Source organism: Pollicipes pollicipes, unplaced genomic scaffold, assembly GCF_011947565.3.
Source record: "Pollicipes pollicipes isolate AB1234 unplaced genomic scaffold, Ppol_2.1 Scaffold_3447;HRSCAF=4054_pilon_pilon_pilon, whole genome shotgun sequence".
Taxonomy (NCBI): Eukaryota; Metazoa; Arthropoda; class Thecostraca; order Pollicipedomorpha; family Pollicipedidae; genus Pollicipes; species Pollicipes pollicipes.
Window position 1 is genome coordinate 11,042,763 of NW_023596297.1, and position 25,818 is coordinate 11,068,580.

General features: G+C 54.7%; 1 protein-coding gene across 1 annotated transcript; it reads left to right on the forward strand.

Moving 5' to 3' along the window:
• Positions 1–753: 753 nt before the first annotated feature.
• LOC119091626 (ankyrin-3) lies at positions 754–24,968 on the forward strand. The gene is made up of 18 exons (XM_037214432.1): positions 754–1,086; positions 11,260–11,346; positions 11,649–11,762; positions 12,020–12,125; positions 12,794–12,990; positions 13,159–13,257; positions 17,201–17,416; positions 18,463–18,581; positions 19,399–19,447; positions 19,746–19,814; positions 20,540–20,623; positions 21,270–21,363; positions 21,764–21,795; positions 22,051–22,131; positions 22,508–22,717; positions 23,614–23,745; positions 24,474–24,533; positions 24,954–24,968. The coding sequence occupies exons 1-18, from the start codon at positions 754–756 to the stop codon at positions 24,966–24,968; spliced, it is 2,097 nt and encodes a 698-aa protein (XP_037070327.1).
• Positions 24,969–25,818: the final 850 nt, after the last annotated feature.

Here is a 25,818-nt window from a genome sequence, read left to right on the forward strand (position 1 = left end):
TGGTACAGGGGTTCACGCTCTAATTAAAACACACACGTCAGATTTTGGTTTTCATTTTATTCCGCCAACCCCCGAGAGCGTCTCACTCAAATCTGGCTGACCGTACAACAAACTCTTTCTACGAGTGAATCTGTTTTATTCGGGCGACAGTCTCATAACGTAACAACATTCACTTTTGCATAGCGCTGTTGTGATTCCAATAATACAGAAAACCTCTGTTTTATGAGTGGGCAAACGCCGCCCTACCGTATATTCATTTTGACTTAAACTGGTTATATCCATAGTATATCGGAAACATTTCATCTTTGAAGTCTCGCTCCAGGATGGAACCTATCACCGCATCACGAGCGGGTGGGGGCCGGGGGTCAGCCGCATCACGAGCGGGCGGGGGCCGTTGATCCGCTCCATCACGAGCGGGCGGGGACCGTGGGTCCGCCCTATCACGAGCGGACGGAGCCGGGGTCAGCCGCATCACGAGCAGGCGGGCCTCATCACGAGCGACAGGGGCCGTGGGTCCGCTCCATCACGAGCGGGCGGGGACCGTGGGTCCGCCCTATCACGAACGGGCAGGGGCCGGGGGTCAGCCGCATCACGAGCGGGCAGGGGCCGTGTGGTCCGCCCATCACGAGGCGGGCGGGGGCCGGGGGTCCGCCGCATCACGAGTCGTGCCGTGAGTCGCGGGCTGCGCCGCGCGCGCTCCGTTCGATGAGCCGTGCTCGCAGGGCGCCAGTGCGCCCCGGGCACCTGGCCGGCATGGCCGACCGAGGCGAGCTGTGGCCGAGTCGGCCCGCCTCGGGCGACAGTCTCGTCGCGGAGGCGGCGCGGCGCGAGACGAGGCGCGCGGCCGCTGGAGGATGGGCCCGCCGCATGGCAGCCGGCCGTTCGCCCGGCCGCCGCCCGGCCGGCGACGAGTCCGACGAGGAGCTGCAAGAGCAGGCCTCGCACCGGGTGCGCGTGCTGGCGCGCCGCGTGCTCGTCCAGTGCCAGCGCTCCGACTGGGTGGCCGTGGAGCAGAGCCTGAAGTCGCTGGAGCGGGCGGCGCAGGAGGGTCGGCTGACCGATCCGCTCCACAAGGTGCTGGACGAGGTGAGGCTGGGGGAGATGCGCTGTCTGACGATACCCCGGAAGGTTCAGATTGCCGAGCGGTGCTCGAAAGAGAGCTGCATATGTGTGAAACCTGATACCGGTTCGCATGAACGCTACTCCAAGCGTCTGCAAAGGCACCCGTTTTGAGCAGGCAACGTTTGCGTGGTGCCGGCACTGACATCGGGTTTCAACGTGCACTTCGACGTCGCCGGTGCTCCTAGGAGATATCTAGGTGCCGACATGGTTAAGCACTGTATTACAGCCAAAGGTATAATCCAGACGGTGATGCCATAGGATGTTACTTCAGCTTGGGGAGGTGGATGCCTCTCCGGCGGAGGCCCGTCAAGAAGGTTGGTGGCGACATCTCTGTCTCCCTCAGCTCCCTCAGGGTGGCGAAATCGCCGTCAACGACTGCACTGGGTGGCCGTATGTGCATGTTCCGGATAGCCATGATGGCTATGTACATGCACCATGTGACATGCAGATAGTGGCTCACAGATACTGCAAGCATTACATGTCACTGCAGGTGAACCGTGCATCCAGGTCAAACGCCAAATGGCTTAACACAGCGCACATGTGTAGCTGACTCAGGAAGAAGGGCAGCAATCTTTTAAACAGGCTCACACCTTTAGTTATCCAACACCGTAGGCGTGATGTTAATCTTCACAAAAGTTGTGTGGACAGGAGTCGTCATCTGCGTCCTTAGAAGCATGCCTTAGCTTTCTTCAGTAAATGACTTCTGATTGACCCTTTTTCAAATGAGACAATCCACTCAACCTGACGCTAAGGTCGACAGTCTCGTCACGGAGGCAGGCAGGTCAACCTGACGCATCGCTTGGCAATCTGTACCTGACCTGACGCAACTTTTGTCGGGTCACGTTTTTAAATTTAAGTAGACAAATATATAAAGAATATGTGAGGACGCAATGGATCATTTCAACATCAGCTGCGTATAGTTAGTTACAATTATGATAGCTTTGTGTAACCACTAAACTGCAAAATGGCCAAGGCAGTCAAAGCATCCCCAAACCCAAACACCATCCTCATTGTTCGTTCTCACAGCAAGCTTTTGGAGAGGCATATCAGGCAGCAGCTTCTCATTCCGAATATGTTGCTACCCGTGGAGGTGTTTGCTACTGTAGTCAGTCCATCAATTTAATGTAACAAATAAAAATCACCGAGCCCGTGCGATGCAAGTGGCATCTATCCCGCAAGTGTACAGGACGTGTGGTTCGTGTGTCTGATATGGTAGAACCTTGTTTGTTTTGTTGTTTCAGAGGGGCTTCACGCCTCTAATGTACGCCGTGAGGGACAACCGACCGATCGTCGTCGACAAACTGGTCGACCTCGGATGTGACGTCAACCACATCAACCAGGTATCAATTTCATACGTCTGCTGCCAGGACTGCACTTTGTCTTTTGGAGGTATTTGTAGAAGATTTTGGAAAAAAGTACACAGATTTTAGAGTCTATAAAAAATATCTGCCGGATGCATTGGAAGGGCGATCATTTGACTACTGCTGCATTTGAAACCAAGTCACCTTTGCTTAGTTTATCCGTCATAGAGCGCTTGTGGTTGTAACTTTATAATGCAACTAGACTGTCTGACAAGCCTTCATCATATGCCAATAATTGAAACCTTGATACATGGTCTGATAGCTGTACATATCAGAGGTTTATACCATGCTTCTATTTGAATCGACCGACATCCAACCCAGCACGTACCAACCATTACTGAATGCAATTCTGGCTCTTGCGTTCGGGTATTGATGGATACAGCGACCCAAACTCAGCCGACAGATCCGCCAAATCGGATATATAAACAACGATCGCGGGCCAGGTAACCATGCAACCTCACGGAACCACCGCAGTTGACGCGTCCTTAAAACCCAGTAACCAACTAACCAGCTAAGGCTTCACAGCCTCATGCTCAGTCAGTATGCGAGACAGTTGTTTTTGTTGACGGCGGAAGAACTACTGCAAGAGGTTTCGTTGTTCCGTTGTACCTTGCTGGTTGCACCCCTGTACCCTTTGCAGCTGGGAGGGCCCCTCCGTACGGCCTGTGGGAGGTCAGACTGGGGCGCCCCCGGGCTCAGGCAGTGGTATTTCAGAGGTGAAGCTGACCTGACGCAGAACATGACCAAACCCAGGGATACATGATGCGGCAGGGCCAGTGTGGCAGAGGCTACACTAAGTTACACTAGAAATAACCCAGTTTGGCATTAACCCGCTGAAGGCTGCTCGCTCCGACTGCTTTGTCACATCAGTTTTTGTTGACATTGTCTTTCCGTGACCAAGGCATGGTATATGTATAATGCTGGTGAAGATGATGCGATGAATGAGAATGGTGGTGCGCTTAACACGGTTCATATGAGAACACCTGCGGAACTGTGAAGACGGTATCACAATAAGTGTGAGCAATGTCCCTTAAAACAGCACGTGTAAAACAGCACGTTTTATCTGTAGGCATGAGTCATACGTCTGTGAACATGCCACCTTTTATGTGAAGAAACACCGAGTAGTTTAAATGGGTGTCACGTGTACACCATGAGATATACCTCTGGACAGCGCTCGTATTCGTCAGGTTCTGAGTTAACTGAAGACGATATCTGTATTGGTTTTAGCAAGACGACAGTTAATAATGAGCACAAGGGTATTGTGGAGATCACTGAAGTCCAGCAGTCGCGAGGGAGAGTTAGCTTTCGAGCATGCTCAGAATAAGCTACACAAAACAGTGCTCCTGCTCACTTAGCGAAATGACAGTTTTCATGAATGTTCTGCCCTGGGCAGCGTTCATCGCGATTCCCAATAGAGCACCTGGTTGGAAGGCCTGCGAGTAGTTTGATGTCAAAAGACCCATGGTGCCGGCCGGCCTCGTTAAGCCGCCGTGTTTAACAAGGCTGAACAAAAACAGCTTTCCAGCTACTTTCTAAGCCGTTGTGGAGCAGGTACTGGACATTGGGACTGGTTTGCACTGTTGTTAATCATAATTTATACACGTCATTCCTCTCTGTAAGCCAGGAGTCACAGTAAAACAGATCGCTGCTTCAAGGGAGCAAGAATCATTTTGGAAGAATCAGATTTATTCAATGAATACCTGATAGCACACGTGAATGATGTTCGGGTGACAGGCAGAAGGCGTACGAAACCAAACGCGGTATCATTTTGGCGAATATAATCACATGGCCTAACATAATTGTTAGAGGTGGTTGCATCTTGAAACGCCATGTGCCTTTCTGCATCTTAGATGTAGTTTTATGCTTATAATTCATTTATCTTCCTCCTAAAGCATCGAATTTTAGATATCCAGCTCTCAAAAAAATGATGTTTGTTTTAGCTTACCAAGCTGTATTTTTTTTTTAATTTTGATAACGAATCTCGTTCTCTTCTTCAGAATGTGTTAGTCTCCATCGCTGGGACGCTGGGTTGTCAAACTGTGCATTTAGTTTCAACCCGTATTGCTCAGCCTTTTCAATGTGCAAGTTTTACGTTATCCATACGTTCGGGTGCCCATCTCGATGGTAGATGGTAGATGAACGCTTCTCTGATGTTGGTGGGCGCTTCTGCGTGCGCCGCTCCTGGAAAGCAAAACTTGCACGGGGAGCCCATTGGTCGGTTCGCGAGTCACGTGATATTCGGCCTACGATGAGACACATGGTACTCTGGTGCAGCCGACATCAGAGGAGAGCTCATGCATGGGCGTGCAGGGGTCCCGACGCCGTCCACCACCACCGGCTCGGACAAGCCGAGCATGCTCACCAGGTACTCCCGAGTGTGTTACTACAGTAAAGGAGAGGAAATCGCGGTGCTATTATAGTGAGCAGAAAAACCGCCTGATAAAACGACTTGCATTGTCCAAAGACTCATGCAGCAGAGCTTTTCAGGCATTGCGTTTCCTGTGGTTGAAAATTGCTCGAACCTGTGGTCTTTAGCTGCAAACATCTTGGCGAATAAAAAGGGTGAAGGCCGGGCCAGGCCACTCAGATTGAAGGTTTGGTCACGGTGTATGCAAAGCTCACTCAGCCTGTGGCCTCGCGCGTAGCAAAATGCTCATAAGAGCATTCGAAATGAGCTAAGCGATGAAATATGTCGCGTTTGAAGAATGCATGTGCTTTGGCTGACATTACAAAGACAGCCTTATATCAGTGTCATAGCTTTATCCTAGAAGGTGCGCTGCACCGTTACCCACAAATGCGTCCCCATTTCCTTGCGGGAGTCAGCAGAGGGTTCCAAAAAACATCTCCATGGGACGAAATATTGGCAGCTATTACATCCCTCCATTATCTAAGGTGAAAATCGCGTTACACGCTGTCTGGCGCGTTTTAGCGTCATCATATCTTTCAGTGCAGATGTCTCGGGAATTAGAAGTCGTGCCTTAATCATAACAGCATCTGCTCTGGTTACTGAGATCTGAAATCGATCCTTACGTACGCTGCAACCACAGTGTGCGATTTCGTAAGATAGGCATGACGAAAAAGGCGGTCGGTGCCGTCTTGGTTGCGCAATTAAAATAGCTCTCGTTTTAGCAGACTTTTAACATACCTCCACAGTGCCTGTCGCGGAGAGGCACCGGCTAAGCCGGCAGACAAATGCAACCATCGATCACTCGGTCTCGAGAATATCCGCTGGGCTGGCGCAGCGGGCCGTAAAGGTGTTACGCTCCGAGCACTGCGCATGACTTTCGACCTTGCCGCGGCCGGGCGGCTCGTGCCGGGTGCGTCTCTCGGCGTCATCGCCCCGCCCGGAGGCGTGTCGCCTGCCGAGGCGGCTGCTCGCGTGCAGGGTCAGGTCGCGGCAGGCTCGGTGGCAGGGCGCCAGGTGCCTAGCACCGTCGAGGGTGACAGCGGAGAGACGCCCCGTGCCGTACCAGGGGGAAAAGTGCTGTGGGGAAGGGGAAGGAACACTGATGGAGACAGTAAAGATGAAAATTTAAGTGTGAGTGGAAGGAGAGAGGCAGCGGGTAGAAAATTAAACGTTGGTTGTCAAGCCCGCATTGCGTGGCCAGAGGAACAATCGGGAACTCTCACCAGCGGTCATTGTAACCGTAGACGGTGTGATGCATCCTAAGTAGTTGAAAAATTTAGCGATTTTTGCTCTAGTGGCGATGCACTTTACAAGGATGGTACAACTAATCATAAGATTGGCTATAAGAGACTGCGATTTGCGTATTAATTCCTGCTGTTGTCATGGCGAATGACCATAATTATCCAAAAAATGGAGGAATCATGCACAAAAAGCGGCATGATTGTGAGAAGCGTGAGAAAGAATAACACCTATTTGAAAGGAAAATTATGACACCAGAAAAATATTTTTATCACCATTTTATGCATTGCAACGCCCAACACCTACATCGTTTATGCAGCCAAGAGTCACAAAATGGACTGCCAGACCACACCGTTGCTTCCCCCACGTTGCTGCAGTGCATCTAACATGCGGATACGTGTGAGTAAATCGCGATTGGGACCGGATGGCCTTCTCTACAGATGTGCAGAAGTCATAATATCGACGCGCTTTGACAGCTTACCACAAAAATCCAGCAGCGCCATTGGGGGCCTTCATGACGCGTATTGTTTCCTATACCCAATTCAGTTGCTACACACGGAACTCAGTCCGAATCTACCCGGCACCCATTGCTAGTCATTTGTATCCCTCTCCCCTCCTTCGCGTTACCCACTCGCCGCGTACATTTTCTCAGCACTTAAGTCATAAGTTGAAGACAAGTCTCGCGAAAAACCACACACAAACTCTTGATAATTCCAGAGCTGTTTGAATAGAGTCGATATCACTGAATCAAGCTCAAGCAGCAATATTTCATACCACTTCTTGAAGTATGTACTTGACATATGATGCACTATTTTACCATATCCGTATTTTGCCCGGAATTTTAATGTATAACCAGCGCATCCCGTCATCCATTTCACGCGGTTACCCATTATTTTACCCAACCCTGGAAGTCCTCCAACTGCCATCATATAACACAGAGCAACATAAGACCTAAAAGTAGCCTACATTTCCAGTCCGCACGGCCAGGTTCACAAATGTGGGTGATGAATTCATAAAGTTGGCTGTACATGTGTTAACTTCGACTTCGCTCGGTTTTACACTTATTATTTTATGCTAAAGAGGACCATAGTAATGCTACTTTTGTCAACGACATGCAATACTCCTCATGTGAACCGTGCTCAAGGTCAGGTCATTGACTGATACATGACCCACGTAATCTCTCACATGCTCAGGATAGCACCATTGTATTAATTGGGTGTCAAGCTTTCAACTGATATCCACGTCGGTTTTGTTGCACGCCACACGCACCAACGATATCCAAAAGGCATGACATGATCTGAATCGGCGACAGAGTGACATCACAGGGTCGGAGCAGGGACGTAGTTTCTAAAAATGAATTTGGGGGAGCAAACAGTGAAAAGCAACGCAACTTAACCCCAAATTGTTCGAACAATCGGGTTTAAATCGGGTTCCGGTTGGGAGAGGGGGCTGAAGTACCCAACTGAATAGGAAGCCGTATCTCTCGGTCGGAATAACAAAGAAAGCTGTACGACATCACTCAGAACATGTGTAAGTCATTTTCCTCTCAGTGAAAACTAAAACTTTTCACACAGGCGAATACCAAACAGTTACGGTTACGGGAAAATATCACAAATTTACTGGATAAGAAAATGAGGAAAGAACTCATCTGTATTTGCAATACATGCGACAGATCATCTGCACTTATAGGAAACGTCGGGTTTATCAGATTTAAGTAGCCGTTTCACAGGTAGGAATTATTTTCTGGTCCAACTTTCAAGATGATCTGACAATTCAGTCAACTATATCTTGTGAGCGATATGAGAAAGAAAGCTAGAAAAAGGACGGATGTAATACGGGATACAGACAAACCTACGTGTCAAATTTGACGGAAGTCGGAGGCGTGGCGAGCATGCACTAGTGATTTGTCGTGGGATCGCCCTACGGTGAGCCGAATGTCCTGGTAGGCTGCACCGCCAGACTGCGATGTGAAGCGGAACAGTATCTCGGTCCTAACGTGGCATACGTTCACGAGGGCGACAGATGATCCGAGGAGCTGAACGATTCCCTGGCCTGTCCGCTTAATCTGGCGTCCACGGCTGGCGTCATTAGAAACTTTAACATAAACGCACTCATAACAGACAAAAATGAAATATTGTAATGCGTATGATGAATAATATAATATGTAATATGTATATGTAAACTCACTGTACTGCTCTCTCTGCTCGGGGAACGCGCCGGCTAACCCAACCGGCCGCTTGAGGAAAGTTGGGTAGGTTGCTCGAAACTTGGTGGGTGAAGCCCAACCAAAGTGTCTCACTCTCGGAGCTTATCCAAAACGTTACTGAACTGGCAAAATTGGGAAACGGCCAAGATATCCGGTCGGGATCAGACCGAGGGGGGGGGGGGGGTGGACCAGCTGGGTGGTTTCACACGATGCCCGAAGTGGATGGAGAATTATATTGGAGCAAGCAATATGCGAGAAAGCAATTCCCTTCACAATGTATTTAGTATAGTAAGGTATGTTTACTCATGCTTTCATCCTCGTCATGTATTTAATGGGAGAGAAGTAGATCGAATTACAATTCCACCGACTACCGACTCGTGTGAAACATTCCGTAAAATACAGATGGGTGGTGTCGAGTGTCGAGTTTTTGAAGATTTCGTCGACATTTTTTTGGATATATGGCTTTGTGGGTTACAGCATACGCCAAATATTATTTGTCGTGTGATCCCTGGCGCTGCCATCCGATCGTGACGCTTCAAATAAACGGCAGGATTTGGTGGCGAATGTTTAGCGCATCACAATGCTCGACACGGTCCGTCCTGCCCTCTGACGTTACCTGATCTTTAGCGCGACCGCCGCCATCGGCTGTAGGCCATTACCATCGAGCGTAAGTGGTGGGTCCCTAAAGCTATTCGAACAAACTACGCCACGGATGGGTGGATCGGAGGCAGGTGGAAGGCAATGCTGGCGTCCTAACCAATTGAACTATCGAGGCAGACGATGCATAAAACCTCCCACAAGTGCAAGCAAACCTAGCTTTTTACCCATGTCATTTAGCCTGGCGTTCCTATCGGTCTCATTTCACGAAAATGGGCAGCGACGGATTAGAAGAAGACGAGCCTGCCGCCTTACAACTTTCAACAATCTAAAGTTAACCCTGCGCCTCTGTATGCGAGTAACGGGGTTTAAAGCTGCCGTTGCCTGGCACTGTCAGGGTTCCTCTGCTAACAATAAAGAGGGAATGTGATGGCCACAAACCTGATCCTGAACGAACCTGAAACCGTGAAAGGCTAAAATGCGGTCCACGTCTTTGTGCACGGAAATGTTTTGTCGATGTTTTTATCTTCGCGGGTGTGAGCACCAGCCTTTTGTTCAAATAAAGTACGTTCTGTCTGTCTGTGCTGTCACAGACCCAATGTTTTTGTATCCAATCAGCATCTGGCATAGGTGGCATGTGTGGATTTTTTGCCAGCTTTTGTTTCTCTGCTTCAAACCAGGGGTGGACGCACCATCTGTTCCTGCGGGATCACAGTGTGTTTTGGAAGCCAGCCCCAAATTGTGTGTGAAACGCATTCAAATAAAACACAAATTACGAAACTTTGGTGTTTTACTTCGTCTTGAAATGGCCGTGGCCCACTTGATCCAACTTGGATCAACTGGGATCTTGGATCAAGATCCAAACATTATTCAGACTAGTGAGTACAGTAATGCCAACCGCGTTGCCCTGATGAACTGGCCGGTAGTCTTCGCTGCTCTTGTGAACGGACCGATCCCGATCCGCCAGTGTCGACGTCCCTAGCACATCAATAGAACTACGATCTGGGCCACACATCAGGCATTGCCATGGCGAGCTTCTCCACAGTTGCCGCACAAACGCTCTTCCCAGGTTTTAAACGGCTTACATGTAACCCACCCACAAATTGGCATGAAAGCAGCAAAAGCATGATTACTTCATCGATGCCGCTGTTCGCAGCGTGCTACAAAAAGCCTCTATACACGTGCAGCTGCGAGAATCATGGCTGATGAGCAGATGGCGACACGCGATGAGAAGAACACACGAAATATTTCTCGGGCGCCTGTTTCAGGAGGGGCTAACCGTTCTTCATATGGCGGTGCTGAACGGCAGAGAAGACATGGTGAAGACGCTTCTCAAAAGGGAGGCAGACATCAATGTCTTATCGGAGGTCAGTTAGTCTGAACTTAACGCATATCCCATTCCATCTGCATCACTTCGGTCTCCGTCTGAGGGCTGAAGTGATAGTTTCATAGCATGTACGAATCTCTGATATTAAGACCAGAATGAAACGTGCAATCAAACAGGGGACGCAATTTCACATTTACTGCGGCGAACAGTGGCGCAACAGTTGCTCAGTCCCTCAGCCAAGTGATGTCCAACCACGCTAATGCCACTTTACTCTCCCTGGAGCTATCTGGTTCGCTGATTGGAAGAAAGTGAGTCTGAACGGCGTAACCAGATGCCGACGTCTGGAACCTATCTCGCTCTGCCGGCAGCCGAAGCGGATGAGCTGCGTGCACCTGGCCTGCACGCGCAGCTCAGCTCCGGCCATTAGCGTGCTGCGGCTGCTGCTGCAGACACGCAGCAGCGCTGCCCGACTGGCCGAGGACGAGGTACGGTCCTTGACGTTGTCGGGCTGGCTGAAGGAGAGTGAGTCCGACATTGTCCGACAAACCGAGAACGTTTCGCGGTCACTCACATCGGCCTATTGGTCGGGGACTTGGTGAGGTTCCCGGTGAAGGTGACTAAAGGCGCATGCTACCCCCCCCCCTCCTCCCCCTCAGCCTCGTCTAGCTAACCAGTAACCAGTCGGCCGCGTTGCCTCTTCTGTGTCACCGGCTTGACCCCCGGTATGACCGCCACCAAACAACCGGGTCCGACCAACGTAGAGAACAAGTCTGACCAAGAGGTGTCAAATCCTGGTGATGATCCTCGTCCCTGAAATTATTGGCGGGCTGGCTGGGAACAAGGACTGGTTCCTGACACCGTCTGGCCGGTTGAGAACACAACGCAGTCCCTGAAATGACTGTCTGATTCTACCTTTGTGCGTCACCTCATTTTGTCATCCACGAATAGACAAAAGACATTGATGAGCCAAACCGGGTACAGATGTGCCTGTTTCCTTCAGGACGGAAACATCCCCCTGTTTTTGGCGGCCGACGCGGGATCGCTGCAGCTCTGCAAGGAACTGCTCAGCTACAACGCCGAGCTTCAGGTACGCGCTACCTTTGCACTGTGAGCTAGATATGCTTGCGACAACGACTCGGAACATCCTATTCTGTGCACGTATGTATGTGCAGTGCAGTAGTAGTTCTCGGCTTTCATGCGCCCTCTGTCTGCACCAGGAGGTAGAATGGTTGCAGCCGGTTCACCTCTGCCACCTGCAATCCAAATCCTCCTCTTTGGGCCGGGTAACGCGTTGCAACGTCCGGAATCGTCTCCACTGTTTGCGGCTGCGTAATGCGCGCTGAGGACGACCCTGACCGCGGTGCCCCGGTGCGCGTGCCGCCGGGGCAGGTCCAGTGCCGCCGCAGGAGCGGTGACACGGTGCTACATATGGCGGTGCGCCGCCGCGACCTAGAGCTGGCCAGGCTGTTCGTGGAGCACGGCGTGCCGGTGGACGCCCAAAACGTGAGTATCCCACTCTGCTGCATACATGCCTCTCTCTCTCTCTCTCTCTCTCTCTCTCTCTCTCTCTCTCTCTCTCTCTCTCTCTCTCTCTCTCTCTCTCTCTCTCTCTCTCTCTCTCTCTCTCTCTCTCTCTCTCTCTCTCTCTCTCTCTCTCTCTCTCTCTCTCTGAAATAGGCGCGAACGATCTTCAGGCTATGGTGCGACTCTGTCCTCTCCATGCCGGCCACGTGACGGGTCACGTGACGTCCCGCCGGCAGGGAGAGGGCCAGACGGCGTTGCACGTGGCCGCCGCCGAGGGCGACGAGGCTGCCGTCAAGTACCTATACAGTCTGCAGGCCAACGCCAGTGTTCTCGACAGTCTCGGTGAGAACGGCTGCTGGACCGCACGTGGTCAAGCTGCTGCTGTCCTTTGTGGCTTTGAGCATCGTTGTGGAAGCTTTTGAGAAAGTGGGGGAGGGGACGGCGGCGGCTGTAGAATGGGACAGATCACGGTTTCACGCTCTAAGGCATACCAGGGTTTTTCCAGAGCTGCCGGGATGATCTTGGTCTAATTGCGTTCCATCCGGCAGTAGAGGATACTAACATGGCCTGACCTTTTGATTTGACCCGGCCACTTTGACCTTACCTGAATTCCTCTCACCAAAGCTCTGGCCTCATGGACGTGACCTTTCTAACCTGTCATGTCCTGCCAGGACCTGTTTGCGCTGTTGATACTCCTTCAGCGACTTCCATGCTCCGTTCTTCTGATTGGTCGGTCCTGCTGTCGTCACTGGAGAAAACTTTGATGCTTCATCTTCCTGATCTGGGCCGCATCGTCTTAATCGGAGTCGTGACAATCGCAACTTTGCACAACACTTCTTTACATCCATGGCCAAATCAGCTGCACACACTGTAGAAGGAGTTGGTCCTGATTGATATGAAACACATCCTCCTAAGATCATCCACGTGTCGCGGTTTTTCATACGGAGATGATTCTGCTGGCGCGGTCTAGATTCTACCTGGAGATATGACTGCCCAGCTGTGTTCGGCAGACCGCACGCCGCTGCACGTCGCGGCGGAGCACGGCTACACGCTGGTGGTCGAGGCCCTGGCGGATAAGTTCAAAGCGTCACTTCTGGACCGCACTAAAGACGGCAGCACTCTGCTGCACATCGCGGCCTGTAACGGCCACACGGGCGCTGCGCTGGCTGCTATCAGGAAGGGCGTACCTCTGCGCATGCCAAACAAGGTGAGCATGCTTACATATTCCAGTAACTAAAAGAGTGCATACAAGAGCAGGGTGAAGCTGGTCCAGGGCTCGAAAGCGTCCCAGAGGGGAGAGCACTCTGACGCCTCCCCCCTCGCACCGGTTGCCGCCCTATCTGTTGGTCTGTCGGTGAGCCGGGTCCGTTCGCAGGCGGGCCAGCACGCCCTCCACACCGCGGCTGTGGCCGGCCACTCCGGCGTCATCTCGGCGCTGATCCAGAGCGGCGAGACAGTCGACACGCCCACGGTGGTGAGATGCGACCTGACGCGGGTGATCTCTAACGGTGCCGAGTGTTTCGAGCCGCAGCCAGGCGTCTGCAATATGTGTGTTGGTTCTGGTATATCAGTAGGCTATCACGATGACGTCGCCCGCCGGCATATCTCCGACTATAAGGAATATATCATTCGTCGTACCTTTTGGTCTCTGACTTTTATCTCATCTTCAAATTTTGAGTGCCTTGAGAAGTTATTGGTAAGCTATTCAATGTTCAGAGTCGGGTATGGTGTGGATAGAAATAACGCTGAGAAAATGCGGCAAAATACGTATGGTAGTGCACGGAATAAGGAAGTCAGTGCAACTGTTTGTTATTTATTTTGTCCTTCACCTGACCCGGTGGAACCGTCTCACAAGGTTTTATCGGGATGTGATCTGTCTTTGTCCATAATCCACTACGGGTCACATCATCTACTGCATCTGCTCATTTACCGGGTGTCCTCTGACCTGAGCTGACCTTGCCTGTCCATCCTGAAGTGTCCTGACCTGCTAGCCCGGTCTTACCGAACTTTTTCTGATATCGGAATGACCTACTAGAACACCTCATTGCCCATCCAGTGGTGGAGATTCGTGGTTATGGCATTACTTGACCTGTATCGTCAGATGACTTCACCGTTCCGCACACAGTGGCAGAGGCTGATGACCGAAATGACATCTTCTGACCCGACATTACCTGATAGCTTAGCTTTGCTGGACTCTACTGGCAGTATGTCGTCACCTGACGTGACCCACCGTGATGGTCCCACTGTATTTCACCTGACGTAAGAGGTGATCGCCCTGACCCGACCTGAGCTGAGCGTGCCTGACCTGACCTGGCGTACCAGGGCGGTCTGAGCGCGCTCCACCTGGCGGCGGCGGCAGGCAGGTCAGAGGCGGCGGAGACGCTGCTGGGCTGCGGCGCCCAGCTGGAGCGCAGAGGTGGGCGGCCTGCGCTGGTCCACTGTAGCACAGGGAAAGCTGGCGCCACATGTGCAGAGGTTGCCGTTATAGTGAATCCCGTGCCTTGGCTGACAGCTACCCAATCCGGCGAATCGGTAATTGCAAACCTAGAATTTTAACAGACTGCTGGACCTGTTGTTTCCATTCCGAAGAATTTGCTGCGTCCTAAGCGCATCGTCGACGAGTTTTGGCACATCGCTCTCATATTGTTTGTAATTCTCTTCTATTGTTATTAATAATTTATTTCCAAAGCCATGTCAGCTTGTAGGACAGCTTCCCCAGCCAAAAGAAATACGTACGCTCAGCTGATAAACGTAAACTTGGGTAAACTGGTACCTTAAAGCATTGGTCATGGGACGCCAGGGAAGCAATGGACCAGTCTGCGGTGAAAGTCTCAAGAGTGTGCTGGAGTTCAACGCGCGATCAAAATTTCTGACCTTTGGCTTTAACGTTGGGCGCCCCTTGTGCCAGCATAATTGACTCCAAATCACAGATTACCCCCATAATGTTGAAAATCTAGCCTGAGCCTTTACATTCACCGCCATTGCGTCGGAGAATCCCCAGAGATCTTCACAATGCAGCCCCATCGTGAGCTGGTACGGCCGGTGATGCAGTCAGGGGTAATGAAGCTTGTGGGGTTTCAGCCGCCCCTCCCCCCCCCCCCCCTCTCCACCCGTCAGGCTCGACCGCAGCTTTTCGCTACGATTCTGCGGAATATGATTCCAGAATCTGATGATCAGGAGAACTATTTTGGTTCTAACCTTATTTTCATGAACACTACCATGGGAAGCGGTAGAAGAGCCCAGGAGCCATAATTTAGCAACAAGACAAGTGGATAGCCAAGTGAACATGTACAATGCCTAGCTGAAACACTTATTTAATGTACCAAAGCGAACCAACATCGATGGCTTATTGATACGCCTGGCTACCGTTTGTGAGATCTGTTGGTCCGTTTACAGCGCGCAGGTACTGTCACTTGGGCTGGGACTCGCTCGTCAGCCCGTTCTCAAATCATGGCAGCCCCTCTATCACAGCTCCTGACAGCGCCCCTGGTCACACTGCCGCCCTCAGGCGGATACCGAGGGGAGACCGCTCTTCACCAGGCGGCGCGGTGCCCGACGGGCCACGGCTGCGTGACTGCGCTGCTTAAGTCTGGTGCAGCTGTACGCAGCGCCATGGACAACGGTAGGGCCGCCATCCTCCTGCACAGCGGGACGGCGGTGTCACGCTGCATGTCACGTGTCCCAAAACGAGCACACGCTCATCAATTTGTTCTTGGTGCTCGGTTGAATCTTTGGAAAGCGGCATCAGTTAAATAATGGTGGCTTCGTTGTTGGCTTTGAGAACTCAATAGCAAAAGGCCTCATATTTTGCGGGTAAACTTCACAAAAAAACACAAACTGGCATCGTGGTATCAGTGTCAAAATGACAGTCAGGAATAAGCCGGGCCTTTTGTTCGTCAATTTGTTTTTGGCGTGTGCCTTAGTCTGTGAAAACGTCACCAGTAAAGTATTGACTGCTTCCTCGCTGATATTACAAACTTTCTGGAGGCTTGAAGCTATGATTGCACACAAGACATCAACGTCTGCGTTTGAAACAACGTATTGGACATATGGCAACGGGCCTGAACTCACTGAGCCAGTATGTATTCACTTAGGCGAGTCGATCGGTGACTTGGTCCTGATACCCTCATCTAAGGATGCAGACCGGTGCGCGGTCACCGGTATACGCACACGCTCTGCTGCGGAGATGGTTCTCACTGCCTCCGTAATAGCTTTATTCCGTTCAGAGAAGCATTTCTTTGGTTAGCCCATTTTTTGGCATTTTGATGCAATACAAACTTAGGCGATGCAAAGGGACAGTGGCCTCCGAAAGTCCCAAATTACCTTGGGGTCTTCCAGGTATTTGTGGAGAGTGAACTCTTCTTTGAGCCGTGTTTTGACTACAGGTCAGCAGTCGCTGCACGTGGCGGCAAGACGAGGTCACCTTGAGACGTGTCGGCTGCTGCTGGAGGACGGCGCTGATCCGGGGGCCCAGTGTCAGGTCAGAGCAGGTCGCCAGACAGCCGCACACTGACCCAGAGCATATTGTGCTGCTGTTCTTAGGAACCACGGCACTGTCATAGTGATGTGCTGATAATGGTCGAACCGAACGCCCGTGCGATGCAGCGCAGCTCGCAATAAAGCTCTGGCGCCCAGCAGCCGGCACTGGGTCCCAATAGCGGACCCACATTCCAGGATATCTCCCGACGGTGCACAAAATTGTTGGTAATCGGAATCTGAAGGCAGGCGCCGCACCCCATCCAGCTATCGGATGAATTATATTGTATTCCGGGACGCGCACGGCTTAGACTATACTAACGACACTTCGCCGGTATGGCTACTTCCTAGTTTTACCACCAAAGAGTATCGAGGAATGAAATCATGGCATTTCTTGCGGTGTGCTCCAGAGCAAAAGAAATGTGGGATGGTGTTGTTTTTTAACTTTTTATAAACAAATCTGACCTTTAGTACAGTTTCCAACAGTTGGACTTTCTCAAAATAGTGAATAATTTATTAATTGCGTCGTTTATCCATAACCCCTAAGACTCAAGAACGGCATCTGTCGAACGGGCTTAAACCAAATTGCCCTCATGCTACTTGGACGTAATGCAATTCACCCCTCCCCCTCCGCTATCGTTTGTGGGGTCTGTTTGTCTGATCGTAGAACGAAGGCACTGTCAGTGAAGCTAGTCTTTGCTCGTAAATAATCCCCCCCCCCCACCGCTCATCATAGTAGCGACGACCATTCAAGCCACCCATGTGCCACCACATGAGATCGTTCAAGCCAGACGTGAGAAGTCACGTGAGAACGCCACCGGCAGATTAGCGACGTCAGCTACTACAGCGGTGTGCTGACTTCAGATGCCATCAGCTCAGCGTGGCGTGTGATGTCATCCATGACCGCCTCAGCTGTGACGTCACACTAGCGGCCATTCCAGGCCGGCAATACACCGCTTCACCTGGCCTGCGAGGCGGGCCGGCCGGCCGTGGTGGCCGCCATACTGCGGCACGTGGCCGACTGTGGCGGGGGCACCTCCAGCTTGGAGATCCTTCTCGACCGTCGGAACTGTCGCGGAGAGACTGTCATCCACTGCGCAGCCAGACAGCGACAGGCGCAGGGGCAAAATGGTGGCGACATTGTGACCCTGCTCTGCGCAAGCGGCGCGAGGCTGGATGTGATGACGTCACAGGTCATTGGGGCAGCTGTGCGTGGTTGGTGCCTGGACCACGCTCCCCATTGGTTAAGTACCTACCTGAGTCGCTACCCATGATGTCATAGGGGCCTAAGTCACACACAAGCGACTACACTTCAAGCATCGGCACTGTTGTGATGCGCTTGCCTGTGACGTCACAGGCTGCAGCTTGCAGGCGGGGTTTTCAATGAGCAACGCAGCCCAGATTTACACCTGGGACATCACAATTTACGGTGGTTTCGTGCAGGCGGCGCCAGACGGGGCCTGGTGGCGTCGAAAGTCAATGGGACAGCTGTGCGACAGCACCGCTGAGTTGGAACCTTATAACGTCATAGTTGTTAGCAGTCGCGGCTCTGCGCCACTGTCCGGCTGGAGTGGGTCTCATGGTATACGATCCGACCTGGTCCTGCCCTGCTCTACCTTGCCCCGCCCTGCCCTGCCCTACCCTGCCCTGCCATACCCTGCCCTGTTCTGTCCTGCCCCTGTCCTATCCTGTGCTGTCCTGTGCTGTCCTGTCCTGTCCGGTCAGATACAAACCTCGACCGCTAGTACAGGGCGCCCCCCCCCCTCCCTATCTTGCAAAAAACGGACCCGCGAAACTTTTTGCAATATTTCGTTTATTCATTCAGTTATCACTAGCCGCCCCATACACACTCATAGCCGCCACCGAAAGCTTAAATTTATGCATTTCTTTCGAACGTCTTTCAGTGACCGGTCTCTGTACTCGTAACTGATCGCTCCGCATTGCATACAAATGGTTCTTTTTCAGGAAAACAGCACACCCTTCCATCTCGCCGCTCGTTGCGGAAACATCCAAATTCTGGAGCAGATGCTGCTGCACTTAAATGATCAGGTGAGGACTGTTCTACTGCTGCAGCCCCCACTGGTGACCTCTTGTGACTCCATGAACGCCGCACAGCAGTTCATCTTGTAACGCATCGCATGTGCCACAGCGCTGCGTGCACCCACGAGCTGCCTGGACTGACTGGAAGGTCGCGCCGCCGCAGGAGCCGAGCCTGCAGCAGGTGCTGAACGTGCAGACGGTCAGCGGCCACACTTGCCTCATGGAGGCCGCCCAGCAGGGCCACCAGCAGATAGTCAAGATGCTGCTGGACCAGGGCGCAAGGTACATGGCTGCACGCCGCCGCCGCTGGACCGTGCACCACTCCGCTCCCCAGCGCCGCTCCTCTCCGGTCAGGCCAACGCTCTCTGCCAGCCGCTTGCTTAGTGTAGGTCAACGGCTGGGTCTGGAAACAGCGCCACTCCCGGCACCACTCCTCTCCCCGGCACCACTTCTCTCCCCGGCACTACTTCTCTCCCCGGCACTACTTCTCTCCCCGGCACTACTTCTCTTCCCGGCACCACTCCTCTTTCGGTGCCGCTCCTCTCCCCGGCACCACTCCTCACCCCGGTACATCTTCTCTCCCCGGCACCACTCCTCTCCCCGGTACATCTTCTCTCCCCGGCACTACTTCTCTCACCGGCACTTCTTCTCTCCCCGGCACCACTCCTCTTTCGGTGCCACTCCTCTTCCCGGCACCACTCCTCTCCCCGGCACCACTCCTCTACCCGGCTCCACTCCTCCCCCGGTTCTCCTCCTCCCCCGGCACCATTCCTCCACCCGGTTTCACGCCTCCACCCGGCTCCACTCCTCCCTCGGTTCCGCTCCTCTCCCGGGCACCACTCCTCTCCCGGCGCTGCTCCTCTTCCCGTCGCAGCTCCTCTCCGGCCAGGCCAGCGCCCTCTGCCAGCCGCTTGCTTAGTGTGGGTCAACGGCTGGGTCTGGAAACAGCGCCTGCTCGACGCTTTGGCAGGCGGCTCGTGTTCACGCCGTCACAGGTGCAGACCCCGTAGGAGCTGACATTCCACATCTGACCGAACCCCCCCCCCCCCCCCGACGGCCGCCTCTCACCCCCTGCTCCTGCACACGCTTTCGTCGGCAGGGTGGACCTGCTGGACTCGGAGGGTCGGAGTGCCCTGCACCAGGCGGCGGCCGGCGGTCACCAGGCCGTCTGTGAGACGCTGCTGGAGCGGCCGGCGCCCGTCAACGCCCGCTGCCGGGCCGGCCGCACTCCGCTCCATCTGGCGGCCGAGGGTGGCTTCTCCCAGCTGGTGGAGGCCCTGTTGCAGCGGTACGGCGCCGCCGTCGGCATCGCCGCCCAGGTCAGTGGCGCCCGCCTGACCTTCGAACACGCCTAACTGGGACGGCTGATGTAGCCCGCGCCGCCTGTACGCCGAGCGGTGCGTAGTCCGTGAGCCCCGACTGACCGGCGGGACCGTCCGGCGGTAGGACGGGCTGACACCGCTGCACCTGGCGGCGGCGGCCGGGCACCTGGAGGCGTGCAGTGCGCTGGTGCAGGCGGGCGGCGACACGGGCGCCAGGGACGCCGCCGGCCAGACGGCCGTCGTGCTCGCCGCCCGACACAACCACGCCGGCGTGGTCAAGCTGCTGCTCAAGTACTGTCCCGAGCTGCCCGACTCGGCTGACCAGGTACTGCCCCGAGCTGCCCGACGCGGTCGATCAGGTACTGCCCCGAGCTGTCCCGACTCGGCCGACCAGGTACTGCCCCGAGCTGCCGACTCGGTCGATCAAGTACTGCCCGAGCTGCCCCAACACGGCCGATCAAGTACTGCCCAGAGCTGTCCCGACTCGGCCGACCAGGTACTGTCCAGGGCTGTCCTCAATGAGGCATTGGCCCGATCAAAGCTCGGAGAATAAGATGCTGGAATGTCTTTTGATGTCATAAAACGCGAATGAAACGCACACTTTAAAGGGGGGGGGGGTCCAGGTAAGAAAAGGACCGAGAAAAGAAATGACTTATCAGGATGATAAGGTAAGTACGGTAGACAAGGGTGACATAATTGTTGTATTTACGTCGAATTTCTTATCTAAACATCCATCATCACCACGAACTGGTCTAGCGATCGCCTCAAATTTCGTGTTATAATTTCAAATGTGTGAGCGAACCGTTAAGGTCCTAGACGGTTAAACCAGCAATTTTTACTTGGGCTCACAGATCAAGCTTAGATTAGCCTGAGGCCCAGGACAGGACGTAAGCGGAGGCTGGTTCGCACTTCCCGCAGGAGGGCAACACATGCGCGCACGTAGCCGCGCTGACGGGCTCCGTGGCCGTGATCAGGGAGCTGCTGACCTTCAGCGCCCAGATGGTGACCTCCTGCCGCAACGGCTCGCTCGGCTCGACGCCGCTGCACCTGGCGGCCGCGGCGGGAAGCACGGCGGCCGTGCGGGCGCTGGTGGAGGCCGGCGCCAGCGCCACGGACGAGGACTGGGTGAGCTGGTTCCCCGGCGCCGCCACCGGCCGCGTCTCGGCAGGGCTGTGGGGCGCGCTGGAGGGGCCGCCCGCTGTGCGGCGGGTCACATGGGGTGGGAGGGATGGGGGAGTTAGGCTGGTCCCCGGCCCGCCACCGGCCGCGCCTCGTCGGGTGTGGGGCACGCTGGAGGGGCCACCCGCTGTGCGGCGGATCACATGGGGTGGGAGTGGGGTGATGGGGGTGGTCCGGACGGGCTATCAGGCATGTCATACTTGACCTAGGATGACAGTTCAGGCGTGATGGGACATAGAACATAGATGGAACCCATTACAGTCAGTGAGTAGCATCCGCGGTATCAGATGGGGTTTTCGCACGTCCAGCTGCCCCTTCCTCTCACACAGCTGGCGTCCTTCTGCAGCAAAACGGTGGAGTTCGCGATTTCAGATGGGGTTCACACCCGTCCACCGTCCCCCCCCCCCTTCCTCGGGAAGGACACAGCTGGCGTCCTTCTGCAGTTAAACAGTGGCATCCGTGGTTTCAGATGGGGTTTACACCCGTCCACCTGGCCGCTCGGGAGGGACACAGCGGTGTGCTGGAGCAGCTGCGGGCGCTCAAGGTCTCAATGGTGGCCACCAGTCAGTTGACAGGCCTCGGCACCCTCCATATGGCAGCCCTCCACGGACAGGCGGGTGGGTGCCGACTGCGGGCCTGGTCTGCTCGGTCCGGTTAAGTCCAACTTGGTTCGGTCCTCTGTCCGAACCAGTCCGGCACAGGGACGCAGCATAAACCCGCAATCCTGGAAATATGGGCTGCTGTGAGCAATGGAAACATTTCGCTTGGAATACCTCTGAAACTCCCGCCACAGCATTATATTTTTACCGCGTTCCAGAACAGCGGAGCTGTCCGAGACAGTGCACGTGGGTGTGCAAGGCACGGTGGTTCACCGCAGTCTGCACGGCTGTCCCAAGCGTGCCCGGTGCCAGGTCGGGCGTCCCGGCACCGGGGCCGGCCTCAGCACGCCTCTCTGTCCGGCAGACGTGGTGTGGGAGCTGCTGCGTCACGTGCCGGCCGGTCTGCCGTCGGAGCCGACGGCGGGCGGCGTGTCGCCGCTGCTGCCGCCGCTGGGCGCCGAGTCGGCGCTGACGGCTCTCCACCTGGCGGCGTACGCCGGCCGCGCCGACGTCCTCCGCCTGCTGCTGAACAGCGCCGGCCACGTGCGGCTCGACTCGCCCACCGCGCCCACCGTGAGTGCCGCCGCTGACGCCACATTCACTCGTGGGTGACGTCACATCCTGCCGTGACACGTGACCGGTCGCTGGCAGGGGTACACGCCTCTGCATCTGGCCTGTGTGAGCGGCCAGCGCGAGGTTGCTGCAGAGCTGCTCAGCCGGCGGCTGGACCAGGTGACGGCCGCTGACCAGCGCGGCCGCACTGCTCTCCACCTGGCCGCCCTGCACGGCCACGCGGCGCTGGCTGCGCTGCTCCTGGACCAGGGAGCCCATCCGACAGCCCCAGACAAGGTCAGGCGCCCGTCAGACGAGCTCCAGTGTCAGGCAGAGGTACGCACAGTGTGGCTGGGTAACCGAGTGGGAACTTGCCCGCGCTCTTGTCTGAAATCGACGGCATCCCCAGCCGCAGCGGACAATCGCCTGGAGCCATTTGCGAAGTGTCGGCGTGGTTCCCATGGATTGTTCGAGCGCGCGAAGTGAAGTTCCGTGCCGTTCGATTTTCTCTTTAAGCGTCCGGTGGCCGTGGCTCCGGCACGACCATCCCTTTCAGGATAGCCTGACGGCGCTGCACCACGCTAGCCAGGGCGGCCATCTACCGATGGTCCAGCTGTTGGTGGAGCGAGGTGCCACCTCTGACTGGGACAACGACGACGACACTGACGCCGTCATCAACCTCGCGGCGGCGGCAAAACACGCGAACGTCGTCCAGTACTTGATGCGTCAGGGATTTATCAAGCACGCGCTGTTATCTGACTCCAAGGCAAGCATGCATGACTTGTAGGTACCCGCATTTATCGGCGGGCAAAAAAAGCGCGCACATCAGCAGAATGTGCCTTGTGTCGTTTGTTTTTGTTTTTTTTTAATTCAACCCTGTCAATTTGATTGGATAGGTTTATGGGACCAGCACCCTCGATAAGTTGTGCTTGTTTCACGAGCCCTGCCTTCACTATTCGATTGCAAAATTCCAGTTCAACGGTAGAGTTTTGTGCCGAAAGTTTCACATGCCACGATGGTTGGCACGGTTCAACCCGCCCTCTCACCGTATCTGATTTTGAGCAGTCGCTGCCACCGATCTCAGGCCGCCCCGGCCAGGGTCCAATAGCGCGCGCCGAAGCGGCTCCAACCCCCACCCGCACCCCACCCAACCGCGGCTCGGACGGGAGGCACGTGCTCTAACCGGCTGAGCTACCGACACCGGCAGACGATTCACAAGCCACTCACGTTGATAGGCGACCTAGTTCAGACATTAGCCGAGGGCTGACGGCCTCTGGTTTGTCGTGATTGCTCGAGGTGTGGTACCGTCGCGTGCATGCTGATACCCTAGTAAGATGGAGAATACCTGCTCATGCACGTGAGGCTCACATTCACTCCTGTGTGCTTGTAACCGATGCCAAGAGCGCGTGGTCGACAGAACATGATCTATAGTTTAGTACGTGGTATGACCGGGACTGGAGAGGTGCTGCCGATGCCAAGGGCGCGTGGTCGACAGAACATGATCTATAGTTTAGTACGTGGTATGACCGGGACTGGAGAGGTGCTGTCGATGCCAAGGGCGCGTGGTCGACGGAACATGATCTATAGTTTAGTACGTGGTATGACCGGGACTGGGGCGATGCTGTGAGCACCTTTTGATTTGATTGTCGCGCGCGGCCTCAGTTCATCGGCGACCTGGCGCTGATGTCCGCGAGGGATGAGTACCGCCTTCTGCAGGACTTCATCCTCCTCTCGCCAGTGCCGGTCTACTCGGCGGTGAAGCTCGCTCACCGCCTCCAGCAACTGTCTGAACAGGTGAGGGTGACGGACCGGCAACTACCCGAGCACCGGCGAACGGGGCCCGCTTGGCCTCCTCACCCGCGCTGCAGCACACTCCAGGCCGCACTGTGCACCAAATACGCGTATGCCATATGCTGCATATGATGCTGCAGTCCTGACCGCAGCGCCATCTGGGCCGTACTGGCCACGACTGTGGCGCCCTCTGGGCCGTGCTAGCCACGACCGCAGCGTCAGCACGGCAGAGGCTCACGTTGGCGTATCGCGAACCCCTCCACCCGGGTGGCGACGTCTGAGCGACGACGCCTGAGGCCCGGCCGGCCGCCAGCGGACCTGCAGTGTGTGTCTCCAGTGAGAGGGTGTTCGCGGCAACCGCCCTGACTGGCAGCCGCGCGTCGGCAAGGCCGCACGCGTCGCGCTGCGGCCCGCCGGCAGGGTCTGACGAGCTGTATCGGCAGGAGGGGCCGCACGCGCCGGAGCTGCGGCCGCCGGCAGGATCTGACGAGCTGTATCGGCAGGAGGGGCCGCACGCGGCAGCTGCGGGCCGCCGGCAGCTGACAGCCGATCGGCAGAGGGCCGCCGCTCGCAGCTGCGGACCGCCGGCAGGATCTGAAGAGCGTTATCCGCAGGAGGGGCCGCACGTGCCAGAGCTGCGGGCCGCCGCGGCGCTGTGCCAGACGATGGCGGCCGAGCTGCTGGCGCTGGCGGCCAGCTCCAGCTCCACCTCCATCGGTCTCCTGCTGCAGGCTGTCGACCCGGACCAGACGGAGCTGCTCGACCTGCTGCTGCAGCTGCGGCAGAAGCAGGCAAGAAAGCTGCCCGCCATACTGACGAGAGGCGCGCAGCTTAGTGCAGGCCCAGGCGACGTGCGACATGACCACACGGGTTGTCAATGTTAAAGTCACCATTATTCACGCCCATTACGAGTGGCAATTGCAATGGATTGTCATAACAAATAATAAGCCGAGACTAGACCTAATGCCACCCCCGGCAAACCAATGCCGGTGCCTTCTCAGAGCGCCTGGGAGCCGATGCCAGCACCTCCTCACATCACCGCGGGGGGGGAGGACGATGCAAGCACCAGCTTACAACATACTGGATTGGTCTCTCACTCTTAATCCAAGTGGCAGGATACAAGCCTTATTTGACATTTGGCTCTGATTCCGACTCGAAGAAATGTGGTTTGAATTATAAATTCATCGCGTTGAAGTGCGCTTCGTCGACAGCCAGCTAAGATCTGAGGACGGCAAAAAGCTCACATTTCATATTCGTTTAAAACAAGGCAGCAAGACACTCGATATTCCATTAGTTGCAGAGGAGTAATTTCACAAAACGATTTAGGGTTTGAGGCGCTGAACGGTGAAAAATGATCTGACCTACCCCCAAAACATGCCAACAAACAGGTTTCTCGCCAGATTTGCCCACTTCCTTCCCGAAGCTGGAGGGCTGGAGCCCAAATTGGGCGGGTGGGTAGTGGTGGTGGGAGAGGGAGGTTAAATCTCCCGCCAACTGAATAGAAAACTACATCCCAGATTAGTTGTGCATAGATCGTGCAGAGCATCAGATTATGAATGCTTTTTGAAAGATTTTATCCGAACCTCTTTGAGTGGACGGATTTCTGGGTTTAGGGTTGACGCTGAGCAGTGCCTGTTATGTGAGCTCTGACCCTTACAACCCCATCGAGCAATTTCAGGTCAGTGATATAAGTCAGTTAAAAATTTGGTGGGGCAAGTTTAACGTGCGTCATGTTTGGCACGGCCCACCTGCCCTCTGACATCTTCTGATCTTTAGCGCGGCGGCAAACCATGTCTGTCAAGGCTAAACAACGGGTGCCAAAGGCGACTGGAACCCACCCCGTCACGAGTGAGTGGATAGGAAGGCAGGTGCTCTAATCACCGAGCTATCGGGACTGACACACGATGGACAGCAGCTCTCTGTCGGAACGGGCACTAGCCGTCTGTTGCCATTTACATGCTACCTGCGTCACCTCATCCTAGATTTCACCACTTGCATTTGAATCACCACCAACCCCGCCTTACATCCCCGCCTGCGCTCTTGTCGCCAGGTGATCGCCCACCCGGTGGTGCAGCG

What these genes read in the sequence shown, in the direction of transcription:
- LOC119091626 (XM_037214432.1), top strand. Translation starts at nt 754, where the DNA reads ATGGCCGACCGAGGCGAGCTGTGGCCGAGTCGGCCCGCCTCGGGCGAC. An exon ending in GTGCCCTGCACCAGGCGGCG is followed by an intron (nt 19,448 to 19,745) that starts GCCGGCGGTCAC and finishes GTCCGGCGGTAG; the next exon opens with GACGGGCTGACACCGCTGCA. An exon ending in TCAGCCGGCGGCTGGACCAG is followed by an intron (nt 22,132 to 22,507) that starts GTGACGGCCGCT and finishes CATCCCTTTCAG; the next exon opens with GATAGCCTGACGGCGCTGCA.